This window comes from Phoca vitulina, unplaced genomic scaffold (assembly GCF_004348235.1).
Source record: "Phoca vitulina isolate PV1807 unplaced genomic scaffold, GSC_HSeal_1.0 scaffold21, whole genome shotgun sequence".
Taxonomy (NCBI): domain Eukaryota; kingdom Metazoa; phylum Chordata; class Mammalia; order Carnivora; family Phocidae; genus Phoca; species Phoca vitulina.
Window position 1 is genome coordinate 31,652,852 of NW_022589724.1, and position 22,180 is coordinate 31,675,031.

The window sequence follows — 22,180 nt, forward strand, 5'->3', positions numbered from 1 at the left end:
TCCTCCCTTTTGGTTCACAGAGAAGGTGAAGGGGATCACATCTGCATTTGCATCTTCTATCCAGTAGCTGAGTGGGTGGCGGCAGTGGGAAAGGGAGACCAGTCCTAATCGTTTTGCCCACTAGACGAAACTCCGTGTGGTCCACAAGTACGGAGATGCTGCTGGGAACATAAAGAGAAGGTGATTTAAGAGATCATTCCTGGGTGAAGGTGAAGTTATCAAGTACGTTTGGACACACTTTGGTGACCCAGGTTTCCCAATGGGGTGCTGCCTGGGCCCCTGCTGCCAGATGGCACAGAGCTGGGGAACCCAGAGGAGGCGGGGCTGTGGGGAGATGAGCAGGTGCAGCTCCCTCAGAGGAAGTGTTCCTGACGCCGGCGGCCAGCCCGCACCCACTGGGCCCCAGAGCCTCCCCTCTGGGGCCTGCCAGGAACTGTCCAGGCCCCGGGGACACAGGGACCTTCCTGTTCCCACTTAGAGGAAGAAGGCCTCCTATTGTCCCGGTGGGGGAAGCCCCCTGAGGGTCTGGGGCTGAGCCACGGGGGATTCGGGGAACCGCGTGGCCGGGGGCCCGGATGGTACTGGCTCGCGGGGTCCCCCGCCCCATATAAGGGCCCGAGCCCGCTGCCCGGCCTTGCTCACTCCCGGGAGCTCAGCACAACCACAGCCGCAGCCATGAAGTGCCTCCTGCTCGCCCTGGGCCTGGCCCTCGTGTGTGGCATCCAGGCCATCGTCATCCCCCAGACCATGGAGAACCTGGACCTCCAGAAGGTGGGAGGACGGCTGGGGTGGGGGTGAGCTGCAGGGTGGGCAGGGCAGTGGGGCCTCAGCAGGGAACACGGGCACGAGCAGAACCCACGACGTCGGGAAACCCCCACCCGGCTCTCCGTCTTCAGGGCGGCTTGTCTCCTGGTTTCCCAAGACCCAGAAGGTTCTAGGGAACTCATATGATGTGTATTCAGACCCACCTGGGGAACACAGGCATGTTAATTCAAGTGTGAAAATCGTGCAGCCCACTGTCTGGTCGATGGCCGAGGGTCGTCCAGAGCTCACTGACGGCCACCCCAGTTAGACTGGGCCGCCGGCCGGGGTGTGAGGGCGAGCTCCCCGTGGGGCTGGGGCTCCTTCCCGCCCCCGATGGCAGCTCAAGGCCCCCTCCGCAGGTGGCTGGGACGTGGCACTCCACGGCCATGGCGGCCAGCGACATTACCCTCCTGGACGCCAAGACCGCCCCCCTGAGGGTGTACGTCCAGGAGCTGAGACCCACCCCCGAGGACAACCTGGAGATCATTCTGCGCAAATGGTGGGTGTGCCCCCCACCCTGGGGTTGGGGGCCAGCGAGGGCCTGGTTCCTGGACGGGCAGGTGGGTGGGCAGGTGGGTGGGCAGGTGGGCGGGCAGGGCAGGGTCCTGATGGGAGCTGGCGCCCTGTGGGTGGTTCCCGGTGCCCTCGGAGCCCCCGCCCCGGGCTCTAGGCCAACAGGCCGACCACACAGGGCGGCGCCGGGTCAGTGCACAGAGAGGCCCGTGTGGAGGCCGGCTGGTCAGCTGTGGGGCTGCGGCCCCGGGGGCCTGGGCAGGTCCTGCCACGAGCCCTGTCTGCTATGAGGGACCATAGCAAGGACAGCTCAAGTTCAGTGTCACCCCCCAATGCTATCACCACCTTTCAGGGAAGACAACGGGTGTGTTGAGAAGAAGGTCTTTGCAGAGAAAACTGAGCATGCAGCCAAGTTCAACATCAACTGTGAGTGTCCCCAGCCCCGTGGGCTGGCTCTGAGCGGCACACCCCCCAGCTGTCCCCGGGAGGCTGCTGTCCTCGCCGGTGGGAGCGTGAGTGGGAGAGTGCTCGGGGCTGCCTGGCTCTGACTCGGGGAGCGCTCTGCCCAAGCCCTGGGCCCTGAGCCTCTCGTGTGTGTGTGTGTGTGTGTGTGTGTGTGTGTGTGTGCGCGCGTGTGTGTGTGTGTGCACGCGCGCGTGTGTGTGTGTGTGTGTGTGGTCGACGAGAGCTTCCTCCCCCACGATTGTTCTCGGAGTCTCTTCGGGCCCACACGGAGCAGGGCCACCTCCTGCTCTCTCTGGACGGCTGCGACTCACACCTCGTGCTGAGCTCCTGGACTCTGCTGCACAAGGGGGACACAGAGCACCTTCTTCTACTGTATTCTCTGTCACAAATTGCAACATTTGGGGGGGGGGGGGGGTGGTTGTGAATTATAAAAAACACAAATGGAGAACTTAGTGGTAAAATTGAAACAAAGGATGCATAGAAATTTCTTCTGGGTGTTTCCCCAGCAAATTCTATTTGTTTCTCACACTTAAAACTTGCTCTGGGGGGCACCTGGGTGGCTCAGTCGTTAAGCGTCTGCCTTCAGCTCAGGTCATGTTCCCAGGGTCCTGGGATCGAGCCCCACATCGGGCTCCTGGCTCAGCGGGAAGCCTGCTTCTCCCTCTCCCTCTCCCCCTGCTTGTGATCCTGCTCTCACTGTGTCTCTCTCTGTCAAATAGATAAATAAAATCTTAAAAAAAAAAAAAAAAAAAAAAGACTTGCTCTGGGCCACCCTGACCCTCCTTCTCCTCTTCAGAACCCGTCACGCACCAGGGCCTGGATCTTCTGCCCCTTTGCTCCCAGGCCTCTCCTTCCTGTGCTCATCATGCCTGCCCTTCACCTCCCCCTTACCTCCAACTCCTCCCTGCCACGCGGGAAGGCTTAGCTGCAGCTCTCCTGCTCCACGCCTCGCCTCCTCCCCTCTGCCGTCTCCCCCCCCTCCCCGCCACCTGATAGCTACACACCTGGCCGGCCACACACCAGACCTCTCACCTGCAGCGGGTCTTTGTGCTCCTCCACCCTGCCTCTCCTCTCCCTTTCCTCTCCTGCTGCCTCTGGCCATGCCTGCACCTGGTGCCGCCCCGTGGGGGCTGCAGGACAGGGGTCCAGGTGACTGTAGGAATGCCCACCAGCACCCGTGAGGGACGCTCCTGGGGACAGGACTCCATCCTCACTTTGGTCCTTCTCTTCTCTCCCCAGATCTGGAGGAGAACAAGGTCTTCGTGCTCGACACGGACTACGAGAACTACCTGTTCTTCTGCGTGGAGAACACGGACGCGCCCGAGCAGAGACTGACGTGCCAGCTCCTGGGTGTGCACTGACGATGCGCGGGGTCACCCTGAGTGGGACGGCGGCTAAGGACCCCTGGCCGGCACCGTGGGCACCCAGGGAGCAGACTGTGCAACATCCTAGTGGCCTCAGGGCCCGGGGGTGGCCAGTCTTTCCCTAGGGGTGGCTAAGTCCACTCACATTGCCTCAGAAATCGGGGAGAAAGGGGCCAGAAGGATGGCTGCTGGGCCAAGGGGCTGGACTTAGTGTTACTGGCTTGGTCAAAAGATTAATACTAATTAGAAGCTTTTGTTGGTGGTAATGTTCTTAATGAAATGCAAGCCAGTGAAACCGGTAGCACAAGGCAGAGACACTCCTGGTTTGCCCAAATGAAGCCCTTTCTGGGGGGTTATATACACACATCCTCGGTCAGCACATCAGCTATGCTGGGTGAGACCCGACAGCCTAGGGTGCTGGGCCCTCTCCTCCTGTCCACACGCCGTCCTGGGAGGAAGGGGAGGGGACAGGGACCCTGGAACCCAGGGACTGACCCACCGCCCCCCACAGCCAGGACCCTGAAGGTCGACAACCAGGTCATGGAGAAATTCAACAGAGCCCTCGAGACTCTGCCCGTGCACATGCGGATCATCCTGGACCTGACCCAGGGCAAGGGTGAGCTCTAGCCCGCAGCAGCCACCCCCCCCCCCCACGTGCTGTCCCAGCTCTGGCTCCCGTCAGGGTTCTAGAGACATCAGGGCAGCATCTTCCTTCACTGGTGGCCCCCATTCCCCAGACCCCCCAGCTTGGGGGGTGGGAGGTGGAGAGCCCCTGAGGCAGGGTCTCCAGCCCCACCCCTCTGCCACACCCCTCTGGGCCCAGGGCTGTCCTGGCGACTTGTGACTCCCCCTCACGGCTCTCCCTCCCCCCAACAGAGCAGTGCCTCGTCTAGGTGAGCTCCTGCCTGATCCGCCTCCTGGGGTAACGTACCAGCCCTGCCCCCGCGTCCTGGGACATGCACGGTGGGAGGCGTCCCAGGGGACCCCAACTCCCCTCTGTCGGGCCCTGGTCCCTCTGCAGGAATGGCTGGGACCTGGTGTCCCTCCTGGCAACCACCGGGGCCAGGCTGGCAATGCCAGTCAAGTGCTTGGCTCTGTCCTAGAACCACTTAGGTCCAAGCATGTGCCCTCCTGTGGGACCCCGTGCTTTCTTTTGGGGTTCAGGTTGTTGTTTTAAGGAGGTGGAGGGGAAACAGGATGGGGAGGGGGGTTGGGTGATGGTTGGGTGGCAGAGAAAGCCGAGAATGTGCAGGCCAGGGGCCACATTATTAAGGGGAGATGTCCTCGCCACCCCCACCCCTGTCCCCTCTCCCCCAACAGTGTGCTCTCTGCCTTTGTCTGTTTTAGTGACCTGCAAAACCCGATTGCTTGCCTCCCCCACAGGAGAAACCAGACCCTGCCCGCCCACCCCAGAAGGCAGACGTTTCCTTGTCCTTTCGAAGAAGAAGCCTGCCACCCGGTCCTGTCCCCTTCCTCCTTCCTGGGTCTGTGTGCTCAGGCTGGGAGCCTACTCTCTGAAGACTCTAAATAAAGCCGCATGACCTTCCCCTCTGTGAAGTGTGTTGTTTGGGGTCCTGTGGGTTATGGTGCCTTGGGCTCTGCTGGCGTTTTCGGGGGGTTCCGGAGGGGACCAACTCCTGGGGGTAAATTTCCTCTGGTTTCTTGTCCACAGAACAGGAGAATCCACTTGCACAAAATTTGTAAACTATCTAGAAACTATCAGAATCAATGAGCTAGGAGGAAAACTCATAGCCCTTAATCCTTAAATTAGTTAGCTAAAGGAAACTAAAATAAATGAATCTATGGGGTGCCTGGGTGGCTCAGTTGGTTAAGCAACTGCCTTCGGCTCAGGTCATGATCCTGGAGTCCCAGGATCAAGTCCCGAATCAGGCTCCCTGCTCAGCGGGGAGTCTGTTTCTCCCTCTGACCCTCCCCCCTCTCATGTGCTCTCTCTCTCTCTCTCTCATTCTCTCTCAGATAAATAAATAAAATCTTAAAAAAAAATAAAAAAATAAAAAATAAAATAAATGAATCTACAATCAATTCAGGTTAGAAAAGAAGCATTAAAATAAGGAAAATAAGGTGCCTGTGCCCCCAAGGTGAGGGCAGGGATGGGCTTAGCTCACCTGTGAGAAAGAGCTGGGAAAAAAAATACAAATATGAAATTTCCAGAACTATCAATGACCACAGATAGAGAGAAATTTAATTAAAACTTCATAAGGGATTCAACTGTTTGGCTCTAACCTAATAGACTTAAAAGCCCCCAAATAGAAGATTTTCATAGCAAATGTAAGCATCCCAACAAACCCAAGAAGACCAGAGAAAAAGTAGACAGGTCCCTTATCAAGGCAGACGGACACACAGGTGCAGAGCCTCCCCCCGCCTGCCCCCAGCCCCGCCACAGCATCAGGAGGGGGCAGACAGGTCCTTTAGGAACAGGTGGTCAGGAGTGAGCAGCTCCAGGCCTGGGGGGCAGGCAACCCCTTGGCATTCCCTTACACCTGACAGACGTCACGGTGGAAGGAGGCCATAATGAGAACAGTGTTCCCTGCGCTTCCCATACAGGCGGTCCCTTCATCCCCATGACCATGCAGGGGGCATGCACAGGTACCCCTACTGTTCTCAGGGAGGTACAACGTGCTCCACCTGCCCGATGGGGGGCATGGGGTGCAGGCAGCGGCCCGGCGTCGATGCGCACACCCACCCACCTCCCGCCTTTCCCGCCAGGACACCCACCAGGGGGCAAAAGCCCCTGAATGGCACAGTCGCCCCTGGATTCCAACAGGAGAGCATCTGTGTGAATCTCAAACTAATTTCAAATGAACTATGTTCAGAGAATAAAAGAGGAAGAATGATTTCTCTGTAGATGGTGACGTCGGCTGAAACTCCTTCCTGTAAATTCTCTAAATGGATGTGGGCAGTTTCCAGGATGCGCTGTCATGGCTAACTTTCGGGTCAGAAAGAATGGAAGTAAGCCTATGCGCAGGAAGGTGGAAGAAGATAGGCAGGAAGGATGAGCAGACATCAGTGAGTTAGTTGTCTACAGGGAGGAAGGTGGGTGCGCAGGCGGAGAAAGTCGCGGGCACAAATTTTCATGCAATTTTAAGTTTTGGACGAGTTCACATCTTATATATTTTAGATGTAAACTAAAATAAAAACCAAGGGGCACCTGGGTGGCTCAGTCGGTTAAGCATCTGTCTTCTGCTCAGGTTACGATCTCGGGGTCCTGGGATGGAGTCCTGCGTCGAGCTCCCTGCTCAGCGGGGAGCCTGCTTCTCCCTCTCCCACCCCCCTGCTGTGCTTTCTCTCTCGTGCACTCTCTCTCTCAAATAAATAAATAAATAAATAAAATCTTAAAAAATAAAATAAAATAAAAACTAAAGGCAGCAAGCCATAAAATGATAAACACACAGAAACAAATGAACCTAACTTCTGTAAAACTGACCATTTCAGAGAAAAAAAAAATGTTGACTTTTTAATTTTTTTCCAGTGACATGCTTTAGTGGCCCATGGCAATCGATCCATCATGAAGCGTGGTCAGTTCCAGTATGAGGGGACGTAGACAGGGGTGGAATGAGCAGCCTCATCGAGAAATCTTGGTCAGATGCTGGGCACTCTGGTCACACCCTGTTCACTGTGTTGCCTACGCCCACCCTGGGGTCTTGCCCCTGTGACAGTGCCCCACCTACTCACACTTTGATCTTTTGTGGACCATATTCTAGAGAAAAAGAAATCTTAACATCAACCTAGTAGTAGCATTCGTGTTGGTGACAATATTGGTGTTATCAGTCAGAGTCCAAACTGAAACAGATGGAACTTGAGAAGGGGCTTTGAAGGAGGACTCGTTTAGAAGGATCTGTCCCTGGGGCGCCTGGGTGGCTCAGATGGTTAAGCGTCTGCCTTCGGCTCAGGTCATGATCCCGGGGTCCTGGGATCAAGCCCCACATCAGGCTCCTGGCTCAGCGGGGAGCCTGCTTCTCCCTCTCCCTCTGCCTCTCCCCCTGCTCATGCTCTCTCTTTCTGTCTGTATCTCTGTGTCTCAAATGAATAAATAAAATCTTAAAAAAAAAAAAAAAAGAAGGATCTGTCCCCAGGGAAGGAGGGAGGGGGCTGGGGCTACCACGCACAGTCAATAGAAGGGACAGAGAAGGATTCACGTTGTCATTGGAATAAACCAAAAGATCAGTGGAGCAAAATAGAGTGGCAAGAAATTTGTGTAGAAATTTAGTGGATGAAGGGGATAACATTTCAATTCAAAGAAGTAAGTCTTATTTAATAAACAGCACATAGCCCACTGAAATCAGTGTCGTGTGTGTCTCACAACATGAATTGGGAGTCACCCCTCAGCTTGCAATTTCTGCAAGATTCATGTTACTGCTTTCTTAAATGTCGGATAGAATTTAATAGTGAGGCTAACTGGGGTTTGAGATTTTGGCAGGGGAGGGGAGATTTTCATCCACAAATTCAATTTCTGCAATAGATCTATGTCGATTCTGGCTATCCACTGCTTCTATAATAAGCTTTGATACTTTGTATCTTTCTAGGAGTTTATGCATTTTGTCCGAGTTATGAGAATTATTTCCATCTAAAATGTTCCCTTAATATCCTCTTTTTTTTGAGAGAGAGGGAGAGAGAGAGCACATGAGTGGGGAGGGGGCAGGGGGAGAAGGAGAGCGAGAATCTCAAGCAGGGGCTCAATCTCACGACCCTGAGATCATGACCTGAGCCGAAACCAAGGATTGGACACTTAACAGACTGAGCCCACCCAGGCACCACTTTTAATATCCTTTTAGTTTCCATAAGATCTGTACTGGTGTCACATTCTTCATCCCTAATAGTGATATGTGTCAACTACCTGGGTTTTCCTGGTTAGTCTGACTAGAGGTTTATCCATTTTCCTGACCTTTTCAAAGATCAAAAGTTTTTTTAAAAAAGATTTTATTTACTTATTTGACAGACAGCGAGAGAGCACACAAGCAGGGGGAGCAGCAGACAGAGAGAAGCAGGCTCCCCGCTGAGCAGAGAGCCCGATGCAGGCCTCGATCCCAGGACCCCGGGATCCTGACCTGAGCCTGAGGCAGATGGTTAACCAACCAAGCCACCCAGGCACCCCTCTTTTTTTCAAGATTTTATTTATTTATTAAAGAGAGAGAGTGAGAGAGAGAGCATGAGCGGGAAGCCTGATGTGGGGCTCAATCCTAGGACCCTGGGATTATGACCTGAGCCGAAGGCAGGTGCTTAGCCAACTGAGCCACGCAGGTGTCCCTCAAAACTGTTTTTGATTGATTTTTTCTATAGGTTTTCTGTTTTCTATGTCATCGATTTTTGTTATTACATTATTTCTTTTCTTTTGCTTGCATTGGTTTCAAGCTGTTCTCCTAGTTACTTAAGCTGCAGGCTTAGATTTTGCAATGGAGCATATTTATGTGGCCTAATAAAAGCATCAATGCTACAAATTCCCTTCAAAGTGTGCATCCACATATTTTAATATATTTTGTCCTCATTTTTAGTTAATTTAAAATACTTTTCTGAGAAGGATCAAATTGTATCTTAGTCTATTGAATTCTTGGTGTTTCTCTATCGATTTGCAGGAGCTCTTTATATATTAAGGAAATTAGATACTATTTGTGCTATCAGTTAAAAATAATTTTCCTCAGTTCATCATTTCTCTTCTTACTCGGTTTGTGGGGTCATTTCAACGTGTTTCCTCTACGTGGTTAAACTCACCAGTGTTTCCTTTTGTAGCTTCTGACCACTGTTGCAGAGTTTTGATCATTTTTGGAAAGGCCTCTTATATTCTGGATACTGAATTCCTGAATTTGCATTGTTTTATTGTTTTCATTGTTCAATCTTTTGCTCCATCAGGAATTCATTTGTTTTAATTCATGAGTTAGGACTTAAACTATATTTTCCAAAATGTCCACCCCGTTCTCCCGAGACCATTTATTAACTACTGAGTTTCCCCACATTCCTGATTCTCATGTGTGTTTGGGTCTGGTCAGAGACTTTTCATCCATTCTATTGGGCTGTCTGTGTGCCAGAACCCCAGTGGTTTGGTTTTGTTTGTTTTATCTTTGAAGCACAGTTGACCCACCATGTTCTATTAGGCCCAGGTGTACAACATAGTGATTTGGCATCTCTACATGTTACGCTGTGTGGTCACCATATGTCACCATACGTGCTACTGCAATATCACTATGTTCCCCGGGCTGCACTTGTCATCCCCGTGACTTACTCATTCCATAACTGGAAGCCTGGACCTCCCACTCCCCTTCACCCATTTTGTGCATCCCCTCTCCTTTGGCAACCCTAGTTTTTTCTCTGTGTTTATGGGTCAGTTTCTGCTTTTTGTTTGTTTGTTTTCTTTTGTTTTTTAGATTCCACATATAAATGAAATCATACGGTATTTGTCTTTCTCTGCCTGACTTATTTCTTTTTTTTCTTTTTTTTTTAAAGATTTTATTTATTTATTTGACAGAGACGCAGCGAGAGAGGGGACACAAGCAGGAGGAGTGGGAGAGGGAGAAGCAGGCTTCCCACTGAGCAGGGAGCCCGATGCGGGGCTCGGTCCCAGGACCCTGAGATCATGACCTGAGCCGAAGGCAGACGCTTAATGACTGAGCCACTGAGGCGCCCTGCCTGACATATTTCACTTAACATAATACAGTATTACGTTGTCGCACATGGCAAGATCTCATTCTTTTTTATGGCCAAGTAATATTCCATTATATATATGTCACACCTTCTTTATCCATTCATCTATTGATGGACACTTGGGCTGCTTCCATGTCTTGTCTATTGTAAACAATGCTGCAACAAACATAGGGATGTATATATCTTTTTGAATTACTGTTTTCATTTTCTTTGGGTAAATACCCAGTAGTGGAAAATACAATCTTTCTATTTTTAATTTCTTTAAGAACCTCCGTACTATTTTCCACAGTGGCTGTACCAGTTTGCATGCATGAGGGTTCCTTTCTCTCTACATCCTCGCCAATACTTGTTGTTTCTTGTGTTTTTGCTTTTAACCTTTCTAACAGGTGTGGGGTGGTATCTCATTGTGGTTTTGGTTTGCATTTCCCTGATGATGAGAGATGCGGAGCATCTTTTCATTTATCTGTTGGTCATTGGATGTCTTCTTTGGGAAAATGTCTATTGAGGACCTCTGTCCATTTTTAAATGGGATTTTTTAAATTTATTTTTATTTATTTATTTTTTAATTTTTTGATGTTGAGTTGTTAAGTCCATTTTGGATATCAACTCCTTACCAGGTCTATCGTTTGCAAATATCTTCTCTCACTCAGTAGGCTGCCTTTTTGTTTTGTTGATGGTTTCTTTTATTGTGCAGAAGCTTTTTATTTTAGTATAGTCCAAAACCCCAGTGTTTTAATTATTTTATCTTAACATCTGGTGTGGATAGTTCATCATCCTTATTGTCTTTAACAGAATTTTGTTAGTTATTCTTATTTAAATCTTCAAATATACTTTAGGATCAAATGGTCTGGTACAAAATATGGCTGATATTTTTATGGACTTGCATTACATTTATGGGTTGACTTGGGGAGAATTGACATCTTTATGGAACATTCTAGCCACAATTATGACATGCATTTCCTTTGTTTGTGTCCTTTGTTGGATCCTCAAGAATGTAATTCTTTTTTCACACTGAGTTTGTATAATTTTTGTTAAATTTATTATTAAAAATAATTTTGAATTTTATCAGAGCCTTGATAGTATCGCCAGAACTGATCACATAATTTTTCTCTTGTGATCTATTACTATGATGAATTTTACCAATAAGTTTACTAATATGAATTATGCTCACAATCCTGGAATGAAGCTCTTATGAATTGCCCTCTGAAAGCGTTACTGTGCTCTGTTTGATAATATTTTATTTAGTAATTTTACACTGATATTCAAAACTGAGATTGATCTGTACATTTCTTGGCAGGTTTTGGAAACAAAGTCTTAACTTGATAAAAATGATTTGGAAAGTTTCCTTATTTTTTTAGCATTCAAATTAACTTTCCTTAAAGGCATACTAGATTTTCCCTGTATGTCTATTTGGAACTGGTATTTTGGGGGGAAATACCTCCTTAATAACTTATTTTTCCTTTTTCTAGTTTTTTTTCTAGGAAATTAGTCCATTAACACTCTATAGTTCTCTCACTGTCAGGTTGGGTAACATATTTTTCTAGAAACTGTCTATTTCATCCAACTTTTTATTTATCCCATGAGGTAAAGTAAACCTTTTCCTTCAAATGGTTCTTTACTTTCTTCTCTTTTTGTGGTTATTTTCCCAAGAGCATTTATTATTTGGTGTATATTCTCTTTTTCCCTTTTTCCCTTTTTCCTTGACTAGGGCAAATGCTCCGTATTTTATTGGTATTTCTCAAGAACCACCACTTGACCAAATATACCATTTTTCTATTTTCTGATTCAGTAACTTCTGCTTTTATATTGGCAGTTTCTTCCTTATCCTTTCTTATGGTTATGTTGTTTTTCCCCCTAACTTTTGAGTGGTATAGCTAATTAATTTATTTTCGTTCTTTTTATTTATTAAAATTATCTTTAGGACAACAGATTTCCCTCTGAGTGCCACTTTACCTAGATATCTCAGATTCTGATGTGCTATGTGTTCATTTTCATTTTCTAAATATTCTGCAATTTTCTCTTTCATTCAAGAATTGCCCTGCAATTCTTGCAGTAAGAAGAACCATAGACTGGTCTAGCTCATAAAGAGGGTAAAATCCAGTTTTGATCATCCTAAAACATGAGTTGAAGTGTCAGAAAGTGTCTGCCCTGGTTTGTCCTTTGGGTCAAGTGTTTCTGGGTAGGTAGAGAAAGCCTGGCGAGTAACAGGGCCAAGTTCAGGATTCCGAGTCCTATTTTGACTCTCTCCTTGTAAATATTTATCAGCACCACCTTAGTGCCCTAATTACCACTTGCAGCCCTAACACTGAATGGTGTTCACCTGTTTCCTGCCCCGCTCAGTTAATTATCAGATCCAGCTGTCATTTGGGTTATTAGGAAGTCCCAGATGGAGCCAAAAATTGAGCTAGTGAGACACAAAGATCCATTGTGAAGAAGTGCCTGAGGACTCTACACAATCTGGGAGGTGTTGGGCTCACCCTGGGTTCAGGAAGATGGCCCAACACCAGGTTGAGGAGGGCCCTGGGAGCTGGACGTGATGTTCTATTCCAGAATGAGCTTCTGGCTGACCTCAACAGCCCTGGACTCAAGGCCAGCCTTGCTTACTAACTGTGGGTAAATATAGGTCAGGGACTTGACACATTCTATCTCATTCTTGACACCTGCACAGGAAGCTGATGGGGGAGGGGAGGGACAAAAGGTGACGATGGACATGAAAGCACCTTGGAAAGTTGGAAGGATTGTGAGAATGAGAAAGTAAATGGCCTATCCAATATGAGTTAAGGAAGCCATTCACCCATCCATCCAACCATCCAAACATCCATCTACCATCCATCCATCCCTCCAACCATCCATCTACCATCCATCCATCTAGCCAACCATCCATCCAACCACCTACCATCCACCATCCATCCATCCACCATCCATCATCCATCCATCCATCCACCATCCATCTACCATCCATCCATCCATCCACCATCCATCATCCATCCATCCACCATCCATCTACCATCCATCCATCCATCCATCCATCCACCATCCATCATCCATCCATCCATCCACCATCCATCTACCATCCATCCATCCACCATCCATCTACCATCTATCCATCCACTATCCCTCATTCCTTTTCCTTTTTACAATCTTTGCTATCTCCACACTGCCTCAGTAGAGTCCCTTGAACAGTTAACTCTGGGATGAATGCTACAGAGATTTACTACACAGAATACAGGTAACTTTCAAAATGCAAAACAATTCTTTCTGCTACACAAATATGGATCAAATGGTGTTATTAGTGAGATGACAGATATATGTGTCAAGCAAGGCTGACAGATTCAGCTGGTAAGGAAACAATGAGCCCTTCCTAGATTCAGAAACTGTATTACTTACATCGATAGCAAAAGCAAGATGAGCAAGTGTGCCAACATCCATGTCTCTTGTTTTACAGGATGACACCAGATCCAGAAGGATCTGGATATAGCAATGCAACAATAGTGGTGGGAAGTCCTCTTACTGAGAAGCCCCTTCTAGGCAAAGCTAAGTAGCTTTGCTCTGAGAGGCAGCCTCATACTGCATCAGAACCTGGGAGGAGATGACACTCTCTCGTTGCAGCCTCCTAGGAAGATGTGGTGGTAAGTGGGAAATGCTCTCATAGCAGCTTCTCCCAGGCCTCCCGCGGTCTATGTTTCAGAAGGATCACAAGGCATCTGTCAAGGCTCGTATTCAGTACGGTGTAAATCTTCACCCGCCTATGTGGATATGTGCAAGGTGTCGAGGGTGCCACAGGGAAACGAGGCCCTGACAGTATGGGCCCCAAATACTTGGAACCTTCAGGAAAGTCCCTCTCAGAAAAGGGTCCCTAAACCTTGTCTTGAACAGGGAGGATGGGTTTGCCCACTGGCATGCTGCAGAAGGTTGCCGCTCTGCTGTGCTCAGAGGCATGGGGATGGGGGTATCAGGGCGGGTTCCTGAACTGCAGATATGGACTTGGGGCAAAATTCAAAGGTAAGGAAGGGAATGCAGGAGCTTAGGCCCTAGACAGGGGGCTACTGAATCAGCAATTATAAATCTTGAGAGAGCAGGAGATCCCTGGACAACCCCGCAGACTGTGAGCCCTGTTGGGGAAGCTTTAACCCGGCTTGAATCAGAATCAGAGGTGGGGAGAAGCAGCCAGTAAACAGACCTTCTCAATCCCCAAACCCAGAGGCTCTGCCTTTGGGTCTTGAAGGAAGCCAGGTACACACCTTTTTGTGATACTGATGCACGTTCTGGTTAGAACACTTCCCAGCAAGGAGGGTATCTGCATTTCTTTGTTTGTGTTTCAGTATCACAACAACACAATCCCACTGGCACGTAGGACTTTTCCCTCTCCAGTGCCTGGAACTAGGTGAGGCTGAGGGTGGGGAGGCCATGTAAGGGGCATGCCCAATGGCACATTTGCTAAAGAAACATGAAGTTGAGGGACAGAGAACTGGCAGTGAGAACAGAACAGAGGACGTGGACAATTTACAGGTAAAACGCAAATGTCAAGTGGAAGAGGATGGAAAATTCAAGGATGACTCTCAGGGCCCCTCACGGAGATGCAGGAAGAGTCGGGTCTCTGGGAAAACAGCCAGTTCGGAGGTGTTTTGGATAGGAGCTGGGAGGTGTCCTGGGAGCTAGGGAGCTGACCTGGAATTCGGGAGACTCACAACCGAAATGAAAGCTAGAGGTCTAGAGAGGGCAGCCCAGACCCTTGGGAGAGGATGAGACCCCAGTAGCAGAGCACAAAGGACGAGCACTCTGGGCGTGGGGAGAGATGGGGGGCTGGAGAAGGAAAACAGCCCAAGGGGTGAGGAACCCCAAAGTTGGGACAGGTGTTCCCAGAGGAGCCAGGACTGGTCAATAGGCCGCACTGGTGGAGAGCCCACCGCTGGAAACCATCTTTGTGTCTGCGGGTGTGAGGCTGGGTGGAAACCAGACTGCACGGCGGTGAGGGGGGGTGGGCGGGGTATCATCGTCACCCAAACCCTGGGCCATGCAGTGCAGGGAAGAATGAGCCAGCAAGGGTGAGTGTGTGTGGACATGAGGGGGCGGGTCTCTGTTGTTGTAAATGTGCGTTTCACCCCCCATTGTGACAACGGTCTCCCTTAAGGGGAAGCTGTTGGAACAGACTCCAAGATGGGTGCACAGGGCGCTTTGTTGACGATGGCCCGGCACCACGGCCCGGCACCACTGCCCGGCGAGGTCCTGTGGCCATCGTGAGAGGCGGGCAGGAGGGAAACGGGCCCCACTCCAGGCCGGCCCAGAGCCGGGGACAAATGGGAAGCCGGGCAAGTGGGGAGCAGCAGGGAGCTGGCCTCCTGACTGCAGGCTGAGCCTAGTGTCTGTGCTGGGCTTGAGGAGCCCCGCTCGTCCTGCCCACCCCGCAGAGGTGCGAGCCTAGGGACGGCCATGGGTACAAGTTTCAGCCGCCCAGGGGCCAGTTTCCACAGCCGGACCGCATCAGCTGCCTTGCACCCATCACACCAGCTCGGAGCCCCAGGTGGACACTAGCCAGAGCCCCTCCCCTGCACCTGTATGGGGTCCGCTGCAGAGGGGGGCCCCAGAGGTGTGAGGTCTGCCACAGAGGGGGCCCTGGCAATGTGTGGTCCGCTGCAGAGGGGACCCGGAAGTGCCACGCAAGCTCCCCTTGCAGGCAGAGTGGGCATCGTCCTGCCCGCTCTGTGAGGCCGGTCAGAGTGCACCCGACCAGTTGCCAAGGGTGGGGATTCTGTCTCGGCCTCGTCCCTCAGAGACGCCGTTCCCTCTGTCAGGCTCATGTGTTGAAAGAGCATGTGAGGAATCACTCCTTTCTTGGGTTTTCACTTTGCAAGGGCAACGCATCCGGGGTAATATAAAATCCCATTCTTGTCAAGATTTTGGGACTTCTAGAAATTCATGGAATTCGGGGCGCCTGGGTGGCTCAGTCAGTGAAGCATCTGCCTTCAGCTCAGGTCATGATCTCGGGGTCCTGGGATCGAGTCCCGTGTCGGGCTCCCTGCTCAGCGGGGAGCCTGCTTCTCCCTCTCCCTGCCGCTCCCCCTGCTTGTGCTCTCTCTCTCTCTCTCTCTGACAAATAAACAAATAAAATCTTTAAAAAAAAAGAAATTCATGGAATTCTCAGATCAAGACATAAGGCCTGCAAATGCCTACATCCACCCAGGCCCCGGTCACTATCCTCCGCAGGGACCGTCACACCTCAGCTCCTCCAGGCCCTCCATCCCTTCGTCGGGGGCCCCGGCATCCCCAGCACCCGGGCCTGTGGGATTGTCTAACACTTTGGACGTGAGGGCCCTCACTGTCTTCTCTGGCTAACGAGCTCCCGAGCTGGGCCGGCCGCGGAACCGGCTTTATAACCAGGTGCTCATAAAATGTCGCTAGAGAGACCTGCAGGCGGGTCATGTGAGGACAGTAAGTTGATCAATGCAGTTTGTGAGCACCGAAAAAATAATCAGGAAGATACTAATCAGAAGCGCCCCGCTGGTCAGCCCCAGACTAGCCAGGTTTTTCTCTTCTTTTTTTCCTCTATTCATGTAATTACTCCTTCCCTCTCTCTCATCAAAACCCCTTGCTCTCCCTGCATGAGCCGGACACTCTTCTGGTCACTCCGGACCCTGTGCTCCCCGAGCTGCCATCTGAGACCCCAAAATAAAGGCTGTGTTCTTTCCAGTTTGGGCTCCTGATTGACAGGCCCGCTGCTGAGTCCCAGGTCCCCTGGCCCCCCTCCCCACCCCCTGCGCCCCCACAACGCCTCCATCTCTGGAGCTGGTCAGCTTGCCAGCCACACGCTCGTCCAGCTGGGCCCAGAGGCCTGCTGTCCGCCCACCTGCATTCCCACCGCTGCTGCAGCCCCCACCCCCACCCCCAGACCTGCAAGGGGGTGAAGGAAGCAGGCTGCCCGTGCTTTGGGGCACCTAGAACCCGCTGACGGTGGCCTAGGGAAGGAGGGCAAGGGCTGTGGGGGGTCCTGCTGGAGTCCTCTGGGCACTGCATGCTGCTCGTCTGCCCAAACATCTGAGAGCCCAGCCTTTGCCCCCAGATGATGACCTGTGGGCCCAGATGGCCATGCAGGGGCAAGGAGGGGGTCCCCATGGAGCACAAGAGACCGCATAGCCACGTCCAGCCCCAGGGCGTGCACGCCAGGACAGCTGTGTGTACTGGGTGCCCATAGGGAGGGACCGGGAGTGTGAAAAAGTGTGCCCCTTGTGCAGGACAGATGGCCACCCACGGCACGTCGTCCACAGACCCTGGGCTTGCGTGGGGCTCTCCCAGCCTCGGGGACACAGCTGTCCTCAGTGCTGACTCTGACCTGTTGTTGCCCAAGATCGCGACCCGGGAAGTGTTTCTGACGCCGGCGGCCAGCCCGGACCCACACTCCAGACCCTCCCCCTGGGGCCTGCCAGGAACTGTCCAGGCCCCGGGGACACAGGGACCTTCTTGTTTGGACTCAGGGGGAAGTCAGTGACACTGTCCCAGAAAGAGGGCCTCACGCTGTCCTGGAAGATAATGTCCTTGTGACCCTGGGGCTGAGCCACGGGGGATTCCGAGAACCACGTGGCCGGGGGCCCGGATGGTGCTGGCTCGCGGGGCCCCCGCCCCCACATAAAGGCCCGAGCCCGCTGCCCGGCCTTCCTCACTCCCGGGAGCTCAGCGCAACCACAGCCGCAGCCATGAAGTGCCTCCTGCTCGCCCTGGGCCTGGCCCTCGTGTGTGGCATCCAGGCCATCGTCGTCCCCCAGACCACGAGGGCCCTGGATATAAGAAAGGTACGGGCATGTGGGGCGGGTGCTGGGGGGCCGGGGCCAGGGGCAGCTGGCGGAGGACAGGAGGGCCCGACTGCACACATCAGTGAGGCACAGAGCTAGGGCACGTCTTCGTCCCCCGAGTGCTGGCTCCAGCCACCTCCGTGTCTCCCTCTCGCTCCCGGGGTGGTCACCTATGACGTGGACGCACCCCTGAGTAGGAGCTTCCTCAGGGCAGCGCTGGGGTAGAGAGCATGGTTGTTCCAAACATGCAAGAACCGCACACGGACATCGGCACATGGTCGGTGATCCTCAGACGCGCTGAGTCCTGACCCACTCGCCGTGCTGCCTGAGAAACGTGTGCAGGAGACCAGCCAGCAGGCCGGGGGGGGAGGGCGAGCCCCCCGTGGGCCGGGGCCCTTCCCGCCCCCGATGGCAGCTCAAGGCCCCCTCCGCAGGTGGCTGGGACGTGGCACTCCATGGCCATGGCGGCCAGCGACATCTCCCTCCTGGACGCCAAGACCGCCCCCCTGAGGGTGTACGTCCAGGAGCTGAGACCCACCCCCGAGGACAACCTGGAGATCATTCTGCGCAAATGGTGGGTGTGCCCCCCACCCTGGGATTGGGGGCCAGCGAGGGCCTGGCTCCTGGATGGGCAGGTGGGCGGGCAGGGCAGGGTCCTGAGGGTGGCTCCCGGTGCCCTCGGAGCCCCCGCCCCGGGCTCTGGGCCAACAGGCCGACCACACAGGGCGGCCCCGGGTCGGTGTGCAGAGAGGCCCGTGTGGAGGCCGGCTGGTCAGCTGTGGGGCTGGGGCCCCGGGGGCCTGGGCAGGTCCTGTCTGCCCCTGGAGTGGGGGCCGTGGGCTCAAGGACCTCTGAGTGTGACCCATGATGAGGTCCTTGGAGGTACTGTAACCCAGCCCCTCCCAGAGAGGGTCAGTTTTGAGCTGGCACATGCCCTCCACCACCAGGCCGGTGTCCCGGCTGGCTCTGTCTGCCCCATTGTCAACTCACCTGAATCACCTGTTCAGGGCCACAGGGCCACTCACATTCGGGCCAACCCCTCATGACATTGCTCTCAGCTGGCCCAGGGCCAGACGGGGCTGGGTGTCTGCAGGGCATGTGACACTTCCTGGAGCCGGCTCCTGTCCCTACACTGGGGTTCATGGAGGACCCCAGCACTCTTTGGCTTTTCAGGGAAAACAGTGCATGCGTTGAGGGGAACATCATGGCCCAGAAGACTGAGGACCCAGCCGTGTTCACGGTCGACTGTAAGTGCCCCCGCCCTGTGCCTGCGGGGCCGCCCACCCCCACCCCGGTCAGGCCCCCCATGCGGCTCCGGACAAGCAGTGCCCCCTCCGCATCCCAGCAGCAGGGAAGAGTCAGGCCCTGCTTCTCCTGCGTCTACACCACAAAGGGCACTCGCCGGGGTGATGAGGCCTGGGGACCCCACTCCCTCTGGGGCGGGCTCAGCCCCCCTGGCCCCTGCGCCCCCTGCTTGGCAAGGGAAGACAGCAGAACAGCATCTGTCTCGCTGCGACATCCGTGTGGCCGTGCGGGTGGGGGTCGGTGCAGGGACGCGTCTGAGGGCAGGCGTGCGGAAACTTCCCTGCTCGGGGCCCAGCGGCCTGTGGCTCCGTACACATGTCCACAGAAGCCAGATCTGTGCATAAACACACTGTGCATTTGCCTCTCGGTCCTGGAACCTGCTTCTGGAACGTTCTGGGCCTCACCCGCCTCGCCTCCAGCCTTTCTATACCCCACCGGCCCTGTCCCCCGGGCCTAGCGGCCTCCCGCCCTGCCCTCGGCCTCCTCTGGGTCAGGCCCCTGGGGCCTCCCCACGGCTTCCAGCCCTCCCCTGCCACAGGGCCCACCCGCCCTCTCCCGAGTCTGTGGGGGGAGGCGAGGCCTGGGGGGGGGGGGGGCGTGCCCTTGGGGTCAGGGAAGTGGCCTGAGACGTGAGGGAGGTTAGAGGGGCACCCAGACAGATTTCAGGCCTCTGCTCCGGCCTCTCTTCCAGATCAAGGGGAAAGAAAGGTTTCCGTGCTGGACACAGACTACGCCCACTACCTGTTCTTCTGCGTGGAGGCCCCCGCGCCCCCCGCTGAGAGCGGCATGATGTGCCAGTTCCTGGGTGCGTAGCGGAGTCCTGCAGGGGCGCTCACCCCGGGCCTGGGGACGGGAGGGGGAGGAGCTGCCTCCCAGCCCCCGGGGCTCACGTTAGCAAAGGTGATCGGTTGTGAGCCGCTGCGGGGACTCGGGGACGAGGAACAGGCCCAGTGGGGGCTGAGACAGAAGATTGGGGGGGTTTGTCTACGAGTGGAGCCCTCTCCTCCCAGCGCTGTCCCGGGAGGAAGGGGAGGGGACAGGGACCCTGCAGGCAGGTGGGCTGAGCCCCGAAGGCCACCCTGGGAGCTGACCTCAGGACGCTGGTGTGTCCTTCCTGCACTCGCTCCCCGGGCGGGGCCCCTGGGTCTCCCTGAGGTCGTCAAAGCCCCGCGGCCCAGGGACTGACCCACCGCCCCCCACAGCCAGGACCCTGAAGGTCGACAACCAGGTCATGGAGAAATTCAACAGAGCCCTCGAGACGCTGCCTGTGCACATCCGGCTCTTCTTCAACCCAACGCAGGTGGAAGGTGATCACCGCCACTCCCCACGTCCCCGCTTGCACTCCGCGTGGGGCTCACCCACCAGACAGCCACGAGTGCTGGGCCCAGCCGTCTCCCACAGTGGCCCCCATTCCCCAGGCCCCCCAGCTTGGGGGGTGCGAGGTGCAGAGCCCCTGAGGCAGGGTCTCCAGCCCCACCCCCTCTGCCACACCCCTCTGGGCCCAGGGCTGTCCCCCAGGGCTGGCGACTTATGACCCCCCCCACGGCTCTCCCTCCCCCCACAGAGCAGTGCTGCGTCTAGCTGAGCTCCTGCCTGACCTGCCTCCTGGGGTAACGCATACCAGCCCTGCCCCCACATCCCGGGCACGTGCACGGTGGGAGGCGTCCCAGGGGACCCCAGCTCCCCTCCGTCGGGCCCTGGTCCCTCTGCAGGAATGGCTGGGACCTGGTGTCCCTCCTGGTGACCACAGGGGCCAGGCTGGCCACGGGCCCACTCTCTCCAGTGGCCTTTCTGGGATGTCCTCCTTGTGTCCCGGTCAAGCTCCCATGCAGATGTCCCCATGGCCTCTTCTGGGCAAGGATGTGGGCAAGCGTGGGGGGCTGGCGTGGGCTGACCACCACTCAGCCTGAGGTGGAGAGGTCGTCCCTCACCCCCCACCTGGGAGGGGCTGGCGAAGGCCCAACAGGCTCCCCAGGAATCACAAGGGAGCCCTCGTCCGTTTCAGGTCCCAGAGACAACATCGCCCCCTCCCTCCCCCATCAGAGGAATTAGGAGGGACCGAGCCCCAGGTCCTGTGGGACCCGCTCCTCCAGGGGACGGGGTCCTCGGGGCACCAGCCTGGGGTGCTGTGCTCTGAGCCACTCCTCCTCCAGCAATAAAGAACTCAACCAGCCAGCAGTCCGTCTGGGTCTTTCTTGGTCGATGCGTGCAGGATGCGCAGCGCGGGGGGTGAGGCGCGGGCAGGGTTTGGGCTTCGGCACCACAGCAGGTGACATCTGGGGATCAGCACTCGTGACAGGGGTCTCTTTTAAACCTGACGGACGAGATAAAAGGGCCGCAGGGGCAGTGTGCCCGTTAACGCTGCATGCCACGCAAACTTCACAAAGGACAAGTGAAAAATGGCTGGGCACTTAATCTAATAAATACCGATAGAAAACCGTAAATAAGTTACTCACCAATCAAAGTCTGTGCTCTTCTGAACGTGCAAGGCTGTCTTTCAGAAACATGAGGATAATTGCTTCCAGGAAGCCTGGGCATCGAGCTTCACATGCCTAAAAATGCACCAACCTGTTCTGGGCTAGGACCAAATAGAGGTTTCCCCGGTCAGGGGGTCTGGGAACAGCGGTCAGAGGAGACCTGTTCTCCACAGACTTTTAGTGTTACTAATGTAGGGTATAGAGCCACAGAAGAAGGCCTTCTTAAATAACAAGAACGATTTACATATAACAATATATACACATATTTCTATTTATGTAAAATTATATATAAATGTTATAGATATGTAAGTTTGTGTGTAATATTACTGTTTTAAATATATAGATGGAATAGATACATTTCTAGAAAAATATTAATTACAGTTTGGGCTAAAAGGAAAACTTTAAACATTTTTTAAAAATTTTTAACTGAGGTATAGATGACACATAATGTCATATTAGTTTCAGGGGTCCAGCCTAGTGATTCGACAACTGCGTACCCTACAAAATGTCACCCCCATAAGTGTGGTCACCATCTGCCATGGTACAAAGTTATTACCACTATTATTGACTGTATTCTCTGTGCGGTGTGTCTCATCCTCGTGACTTATTTATTTAATAACTGGAAGTCTGTACCCCTCATCCCCTTCACCTGGTTTGTCCCCCTCACTGGCAACCACCAGTTTGTCCTCTGTGTTTATGAGTCTGTGTTTTTCTTTGTGGCTTATTTTTTCATTTGTTTTGTTTCTTAGATTCCACATGTAAGTGAAATCAAATGATGTTTGTCTTCGTCTGTCTTTCACGATATCCTCTAGGC

General features: G+C 53.5%; 1 protein-coding gene across 1 annotated transcript; it reads left to right on the plus strand.

Moving 5' to 3' along the window:
• Nucleotides 1-675: 675 nt before the first annotated feature.
• On the plus strand, nucleotides 676-20,491 carry PAEP (progestagen associated endometrial protein). Its single transcript, XM_032418723.1, has 6 exons — nucleotides 676-771; nucleotides 1,164-1,303; nucleotides 1,670-1,743; nucleotides 3,022-3,132; nucleotides 20,092-20,196; nucleotides 20,454-20,491. The coding sequence occupies exons 1-6, from the start codon at nucleotides 676-678 to the stop codon at nucleotides 20,468-20,470; spliced, it is 543 nt and encodes a 180-aa protein (XP_032274614.1). The 3' UTR covers nucleotides 20,471-20,491.
• Nucleotides 20,492-22,180: the final 1,689 nt, after the last annotated feature.

Bases quoted from the DNA above. Each gene is read 5' to 3' on its own strand.
- PAEP (XM_032418723.1), top strand. From the start codon at position 676: ATGAAGTGCCTCCTGCTCGCCCTGGGCCTGGCCCTCGTGTGTGGCATC. The intron at 1,304-1,669 runs GTGGGTGTGCCC...ACCACCTTTCAG, and splicing joins GAGATCATTCTGCGCAAATG to GGAAGACAACGGGTGTGTTG. The intron at 3,133-20,091 runs GTGTGCACTGAC...CGCCCCCCACAG, and splicing joins ACTGACGTGCCAGCTCCTGG to CCAGGACCCTGAAGGTCGAC.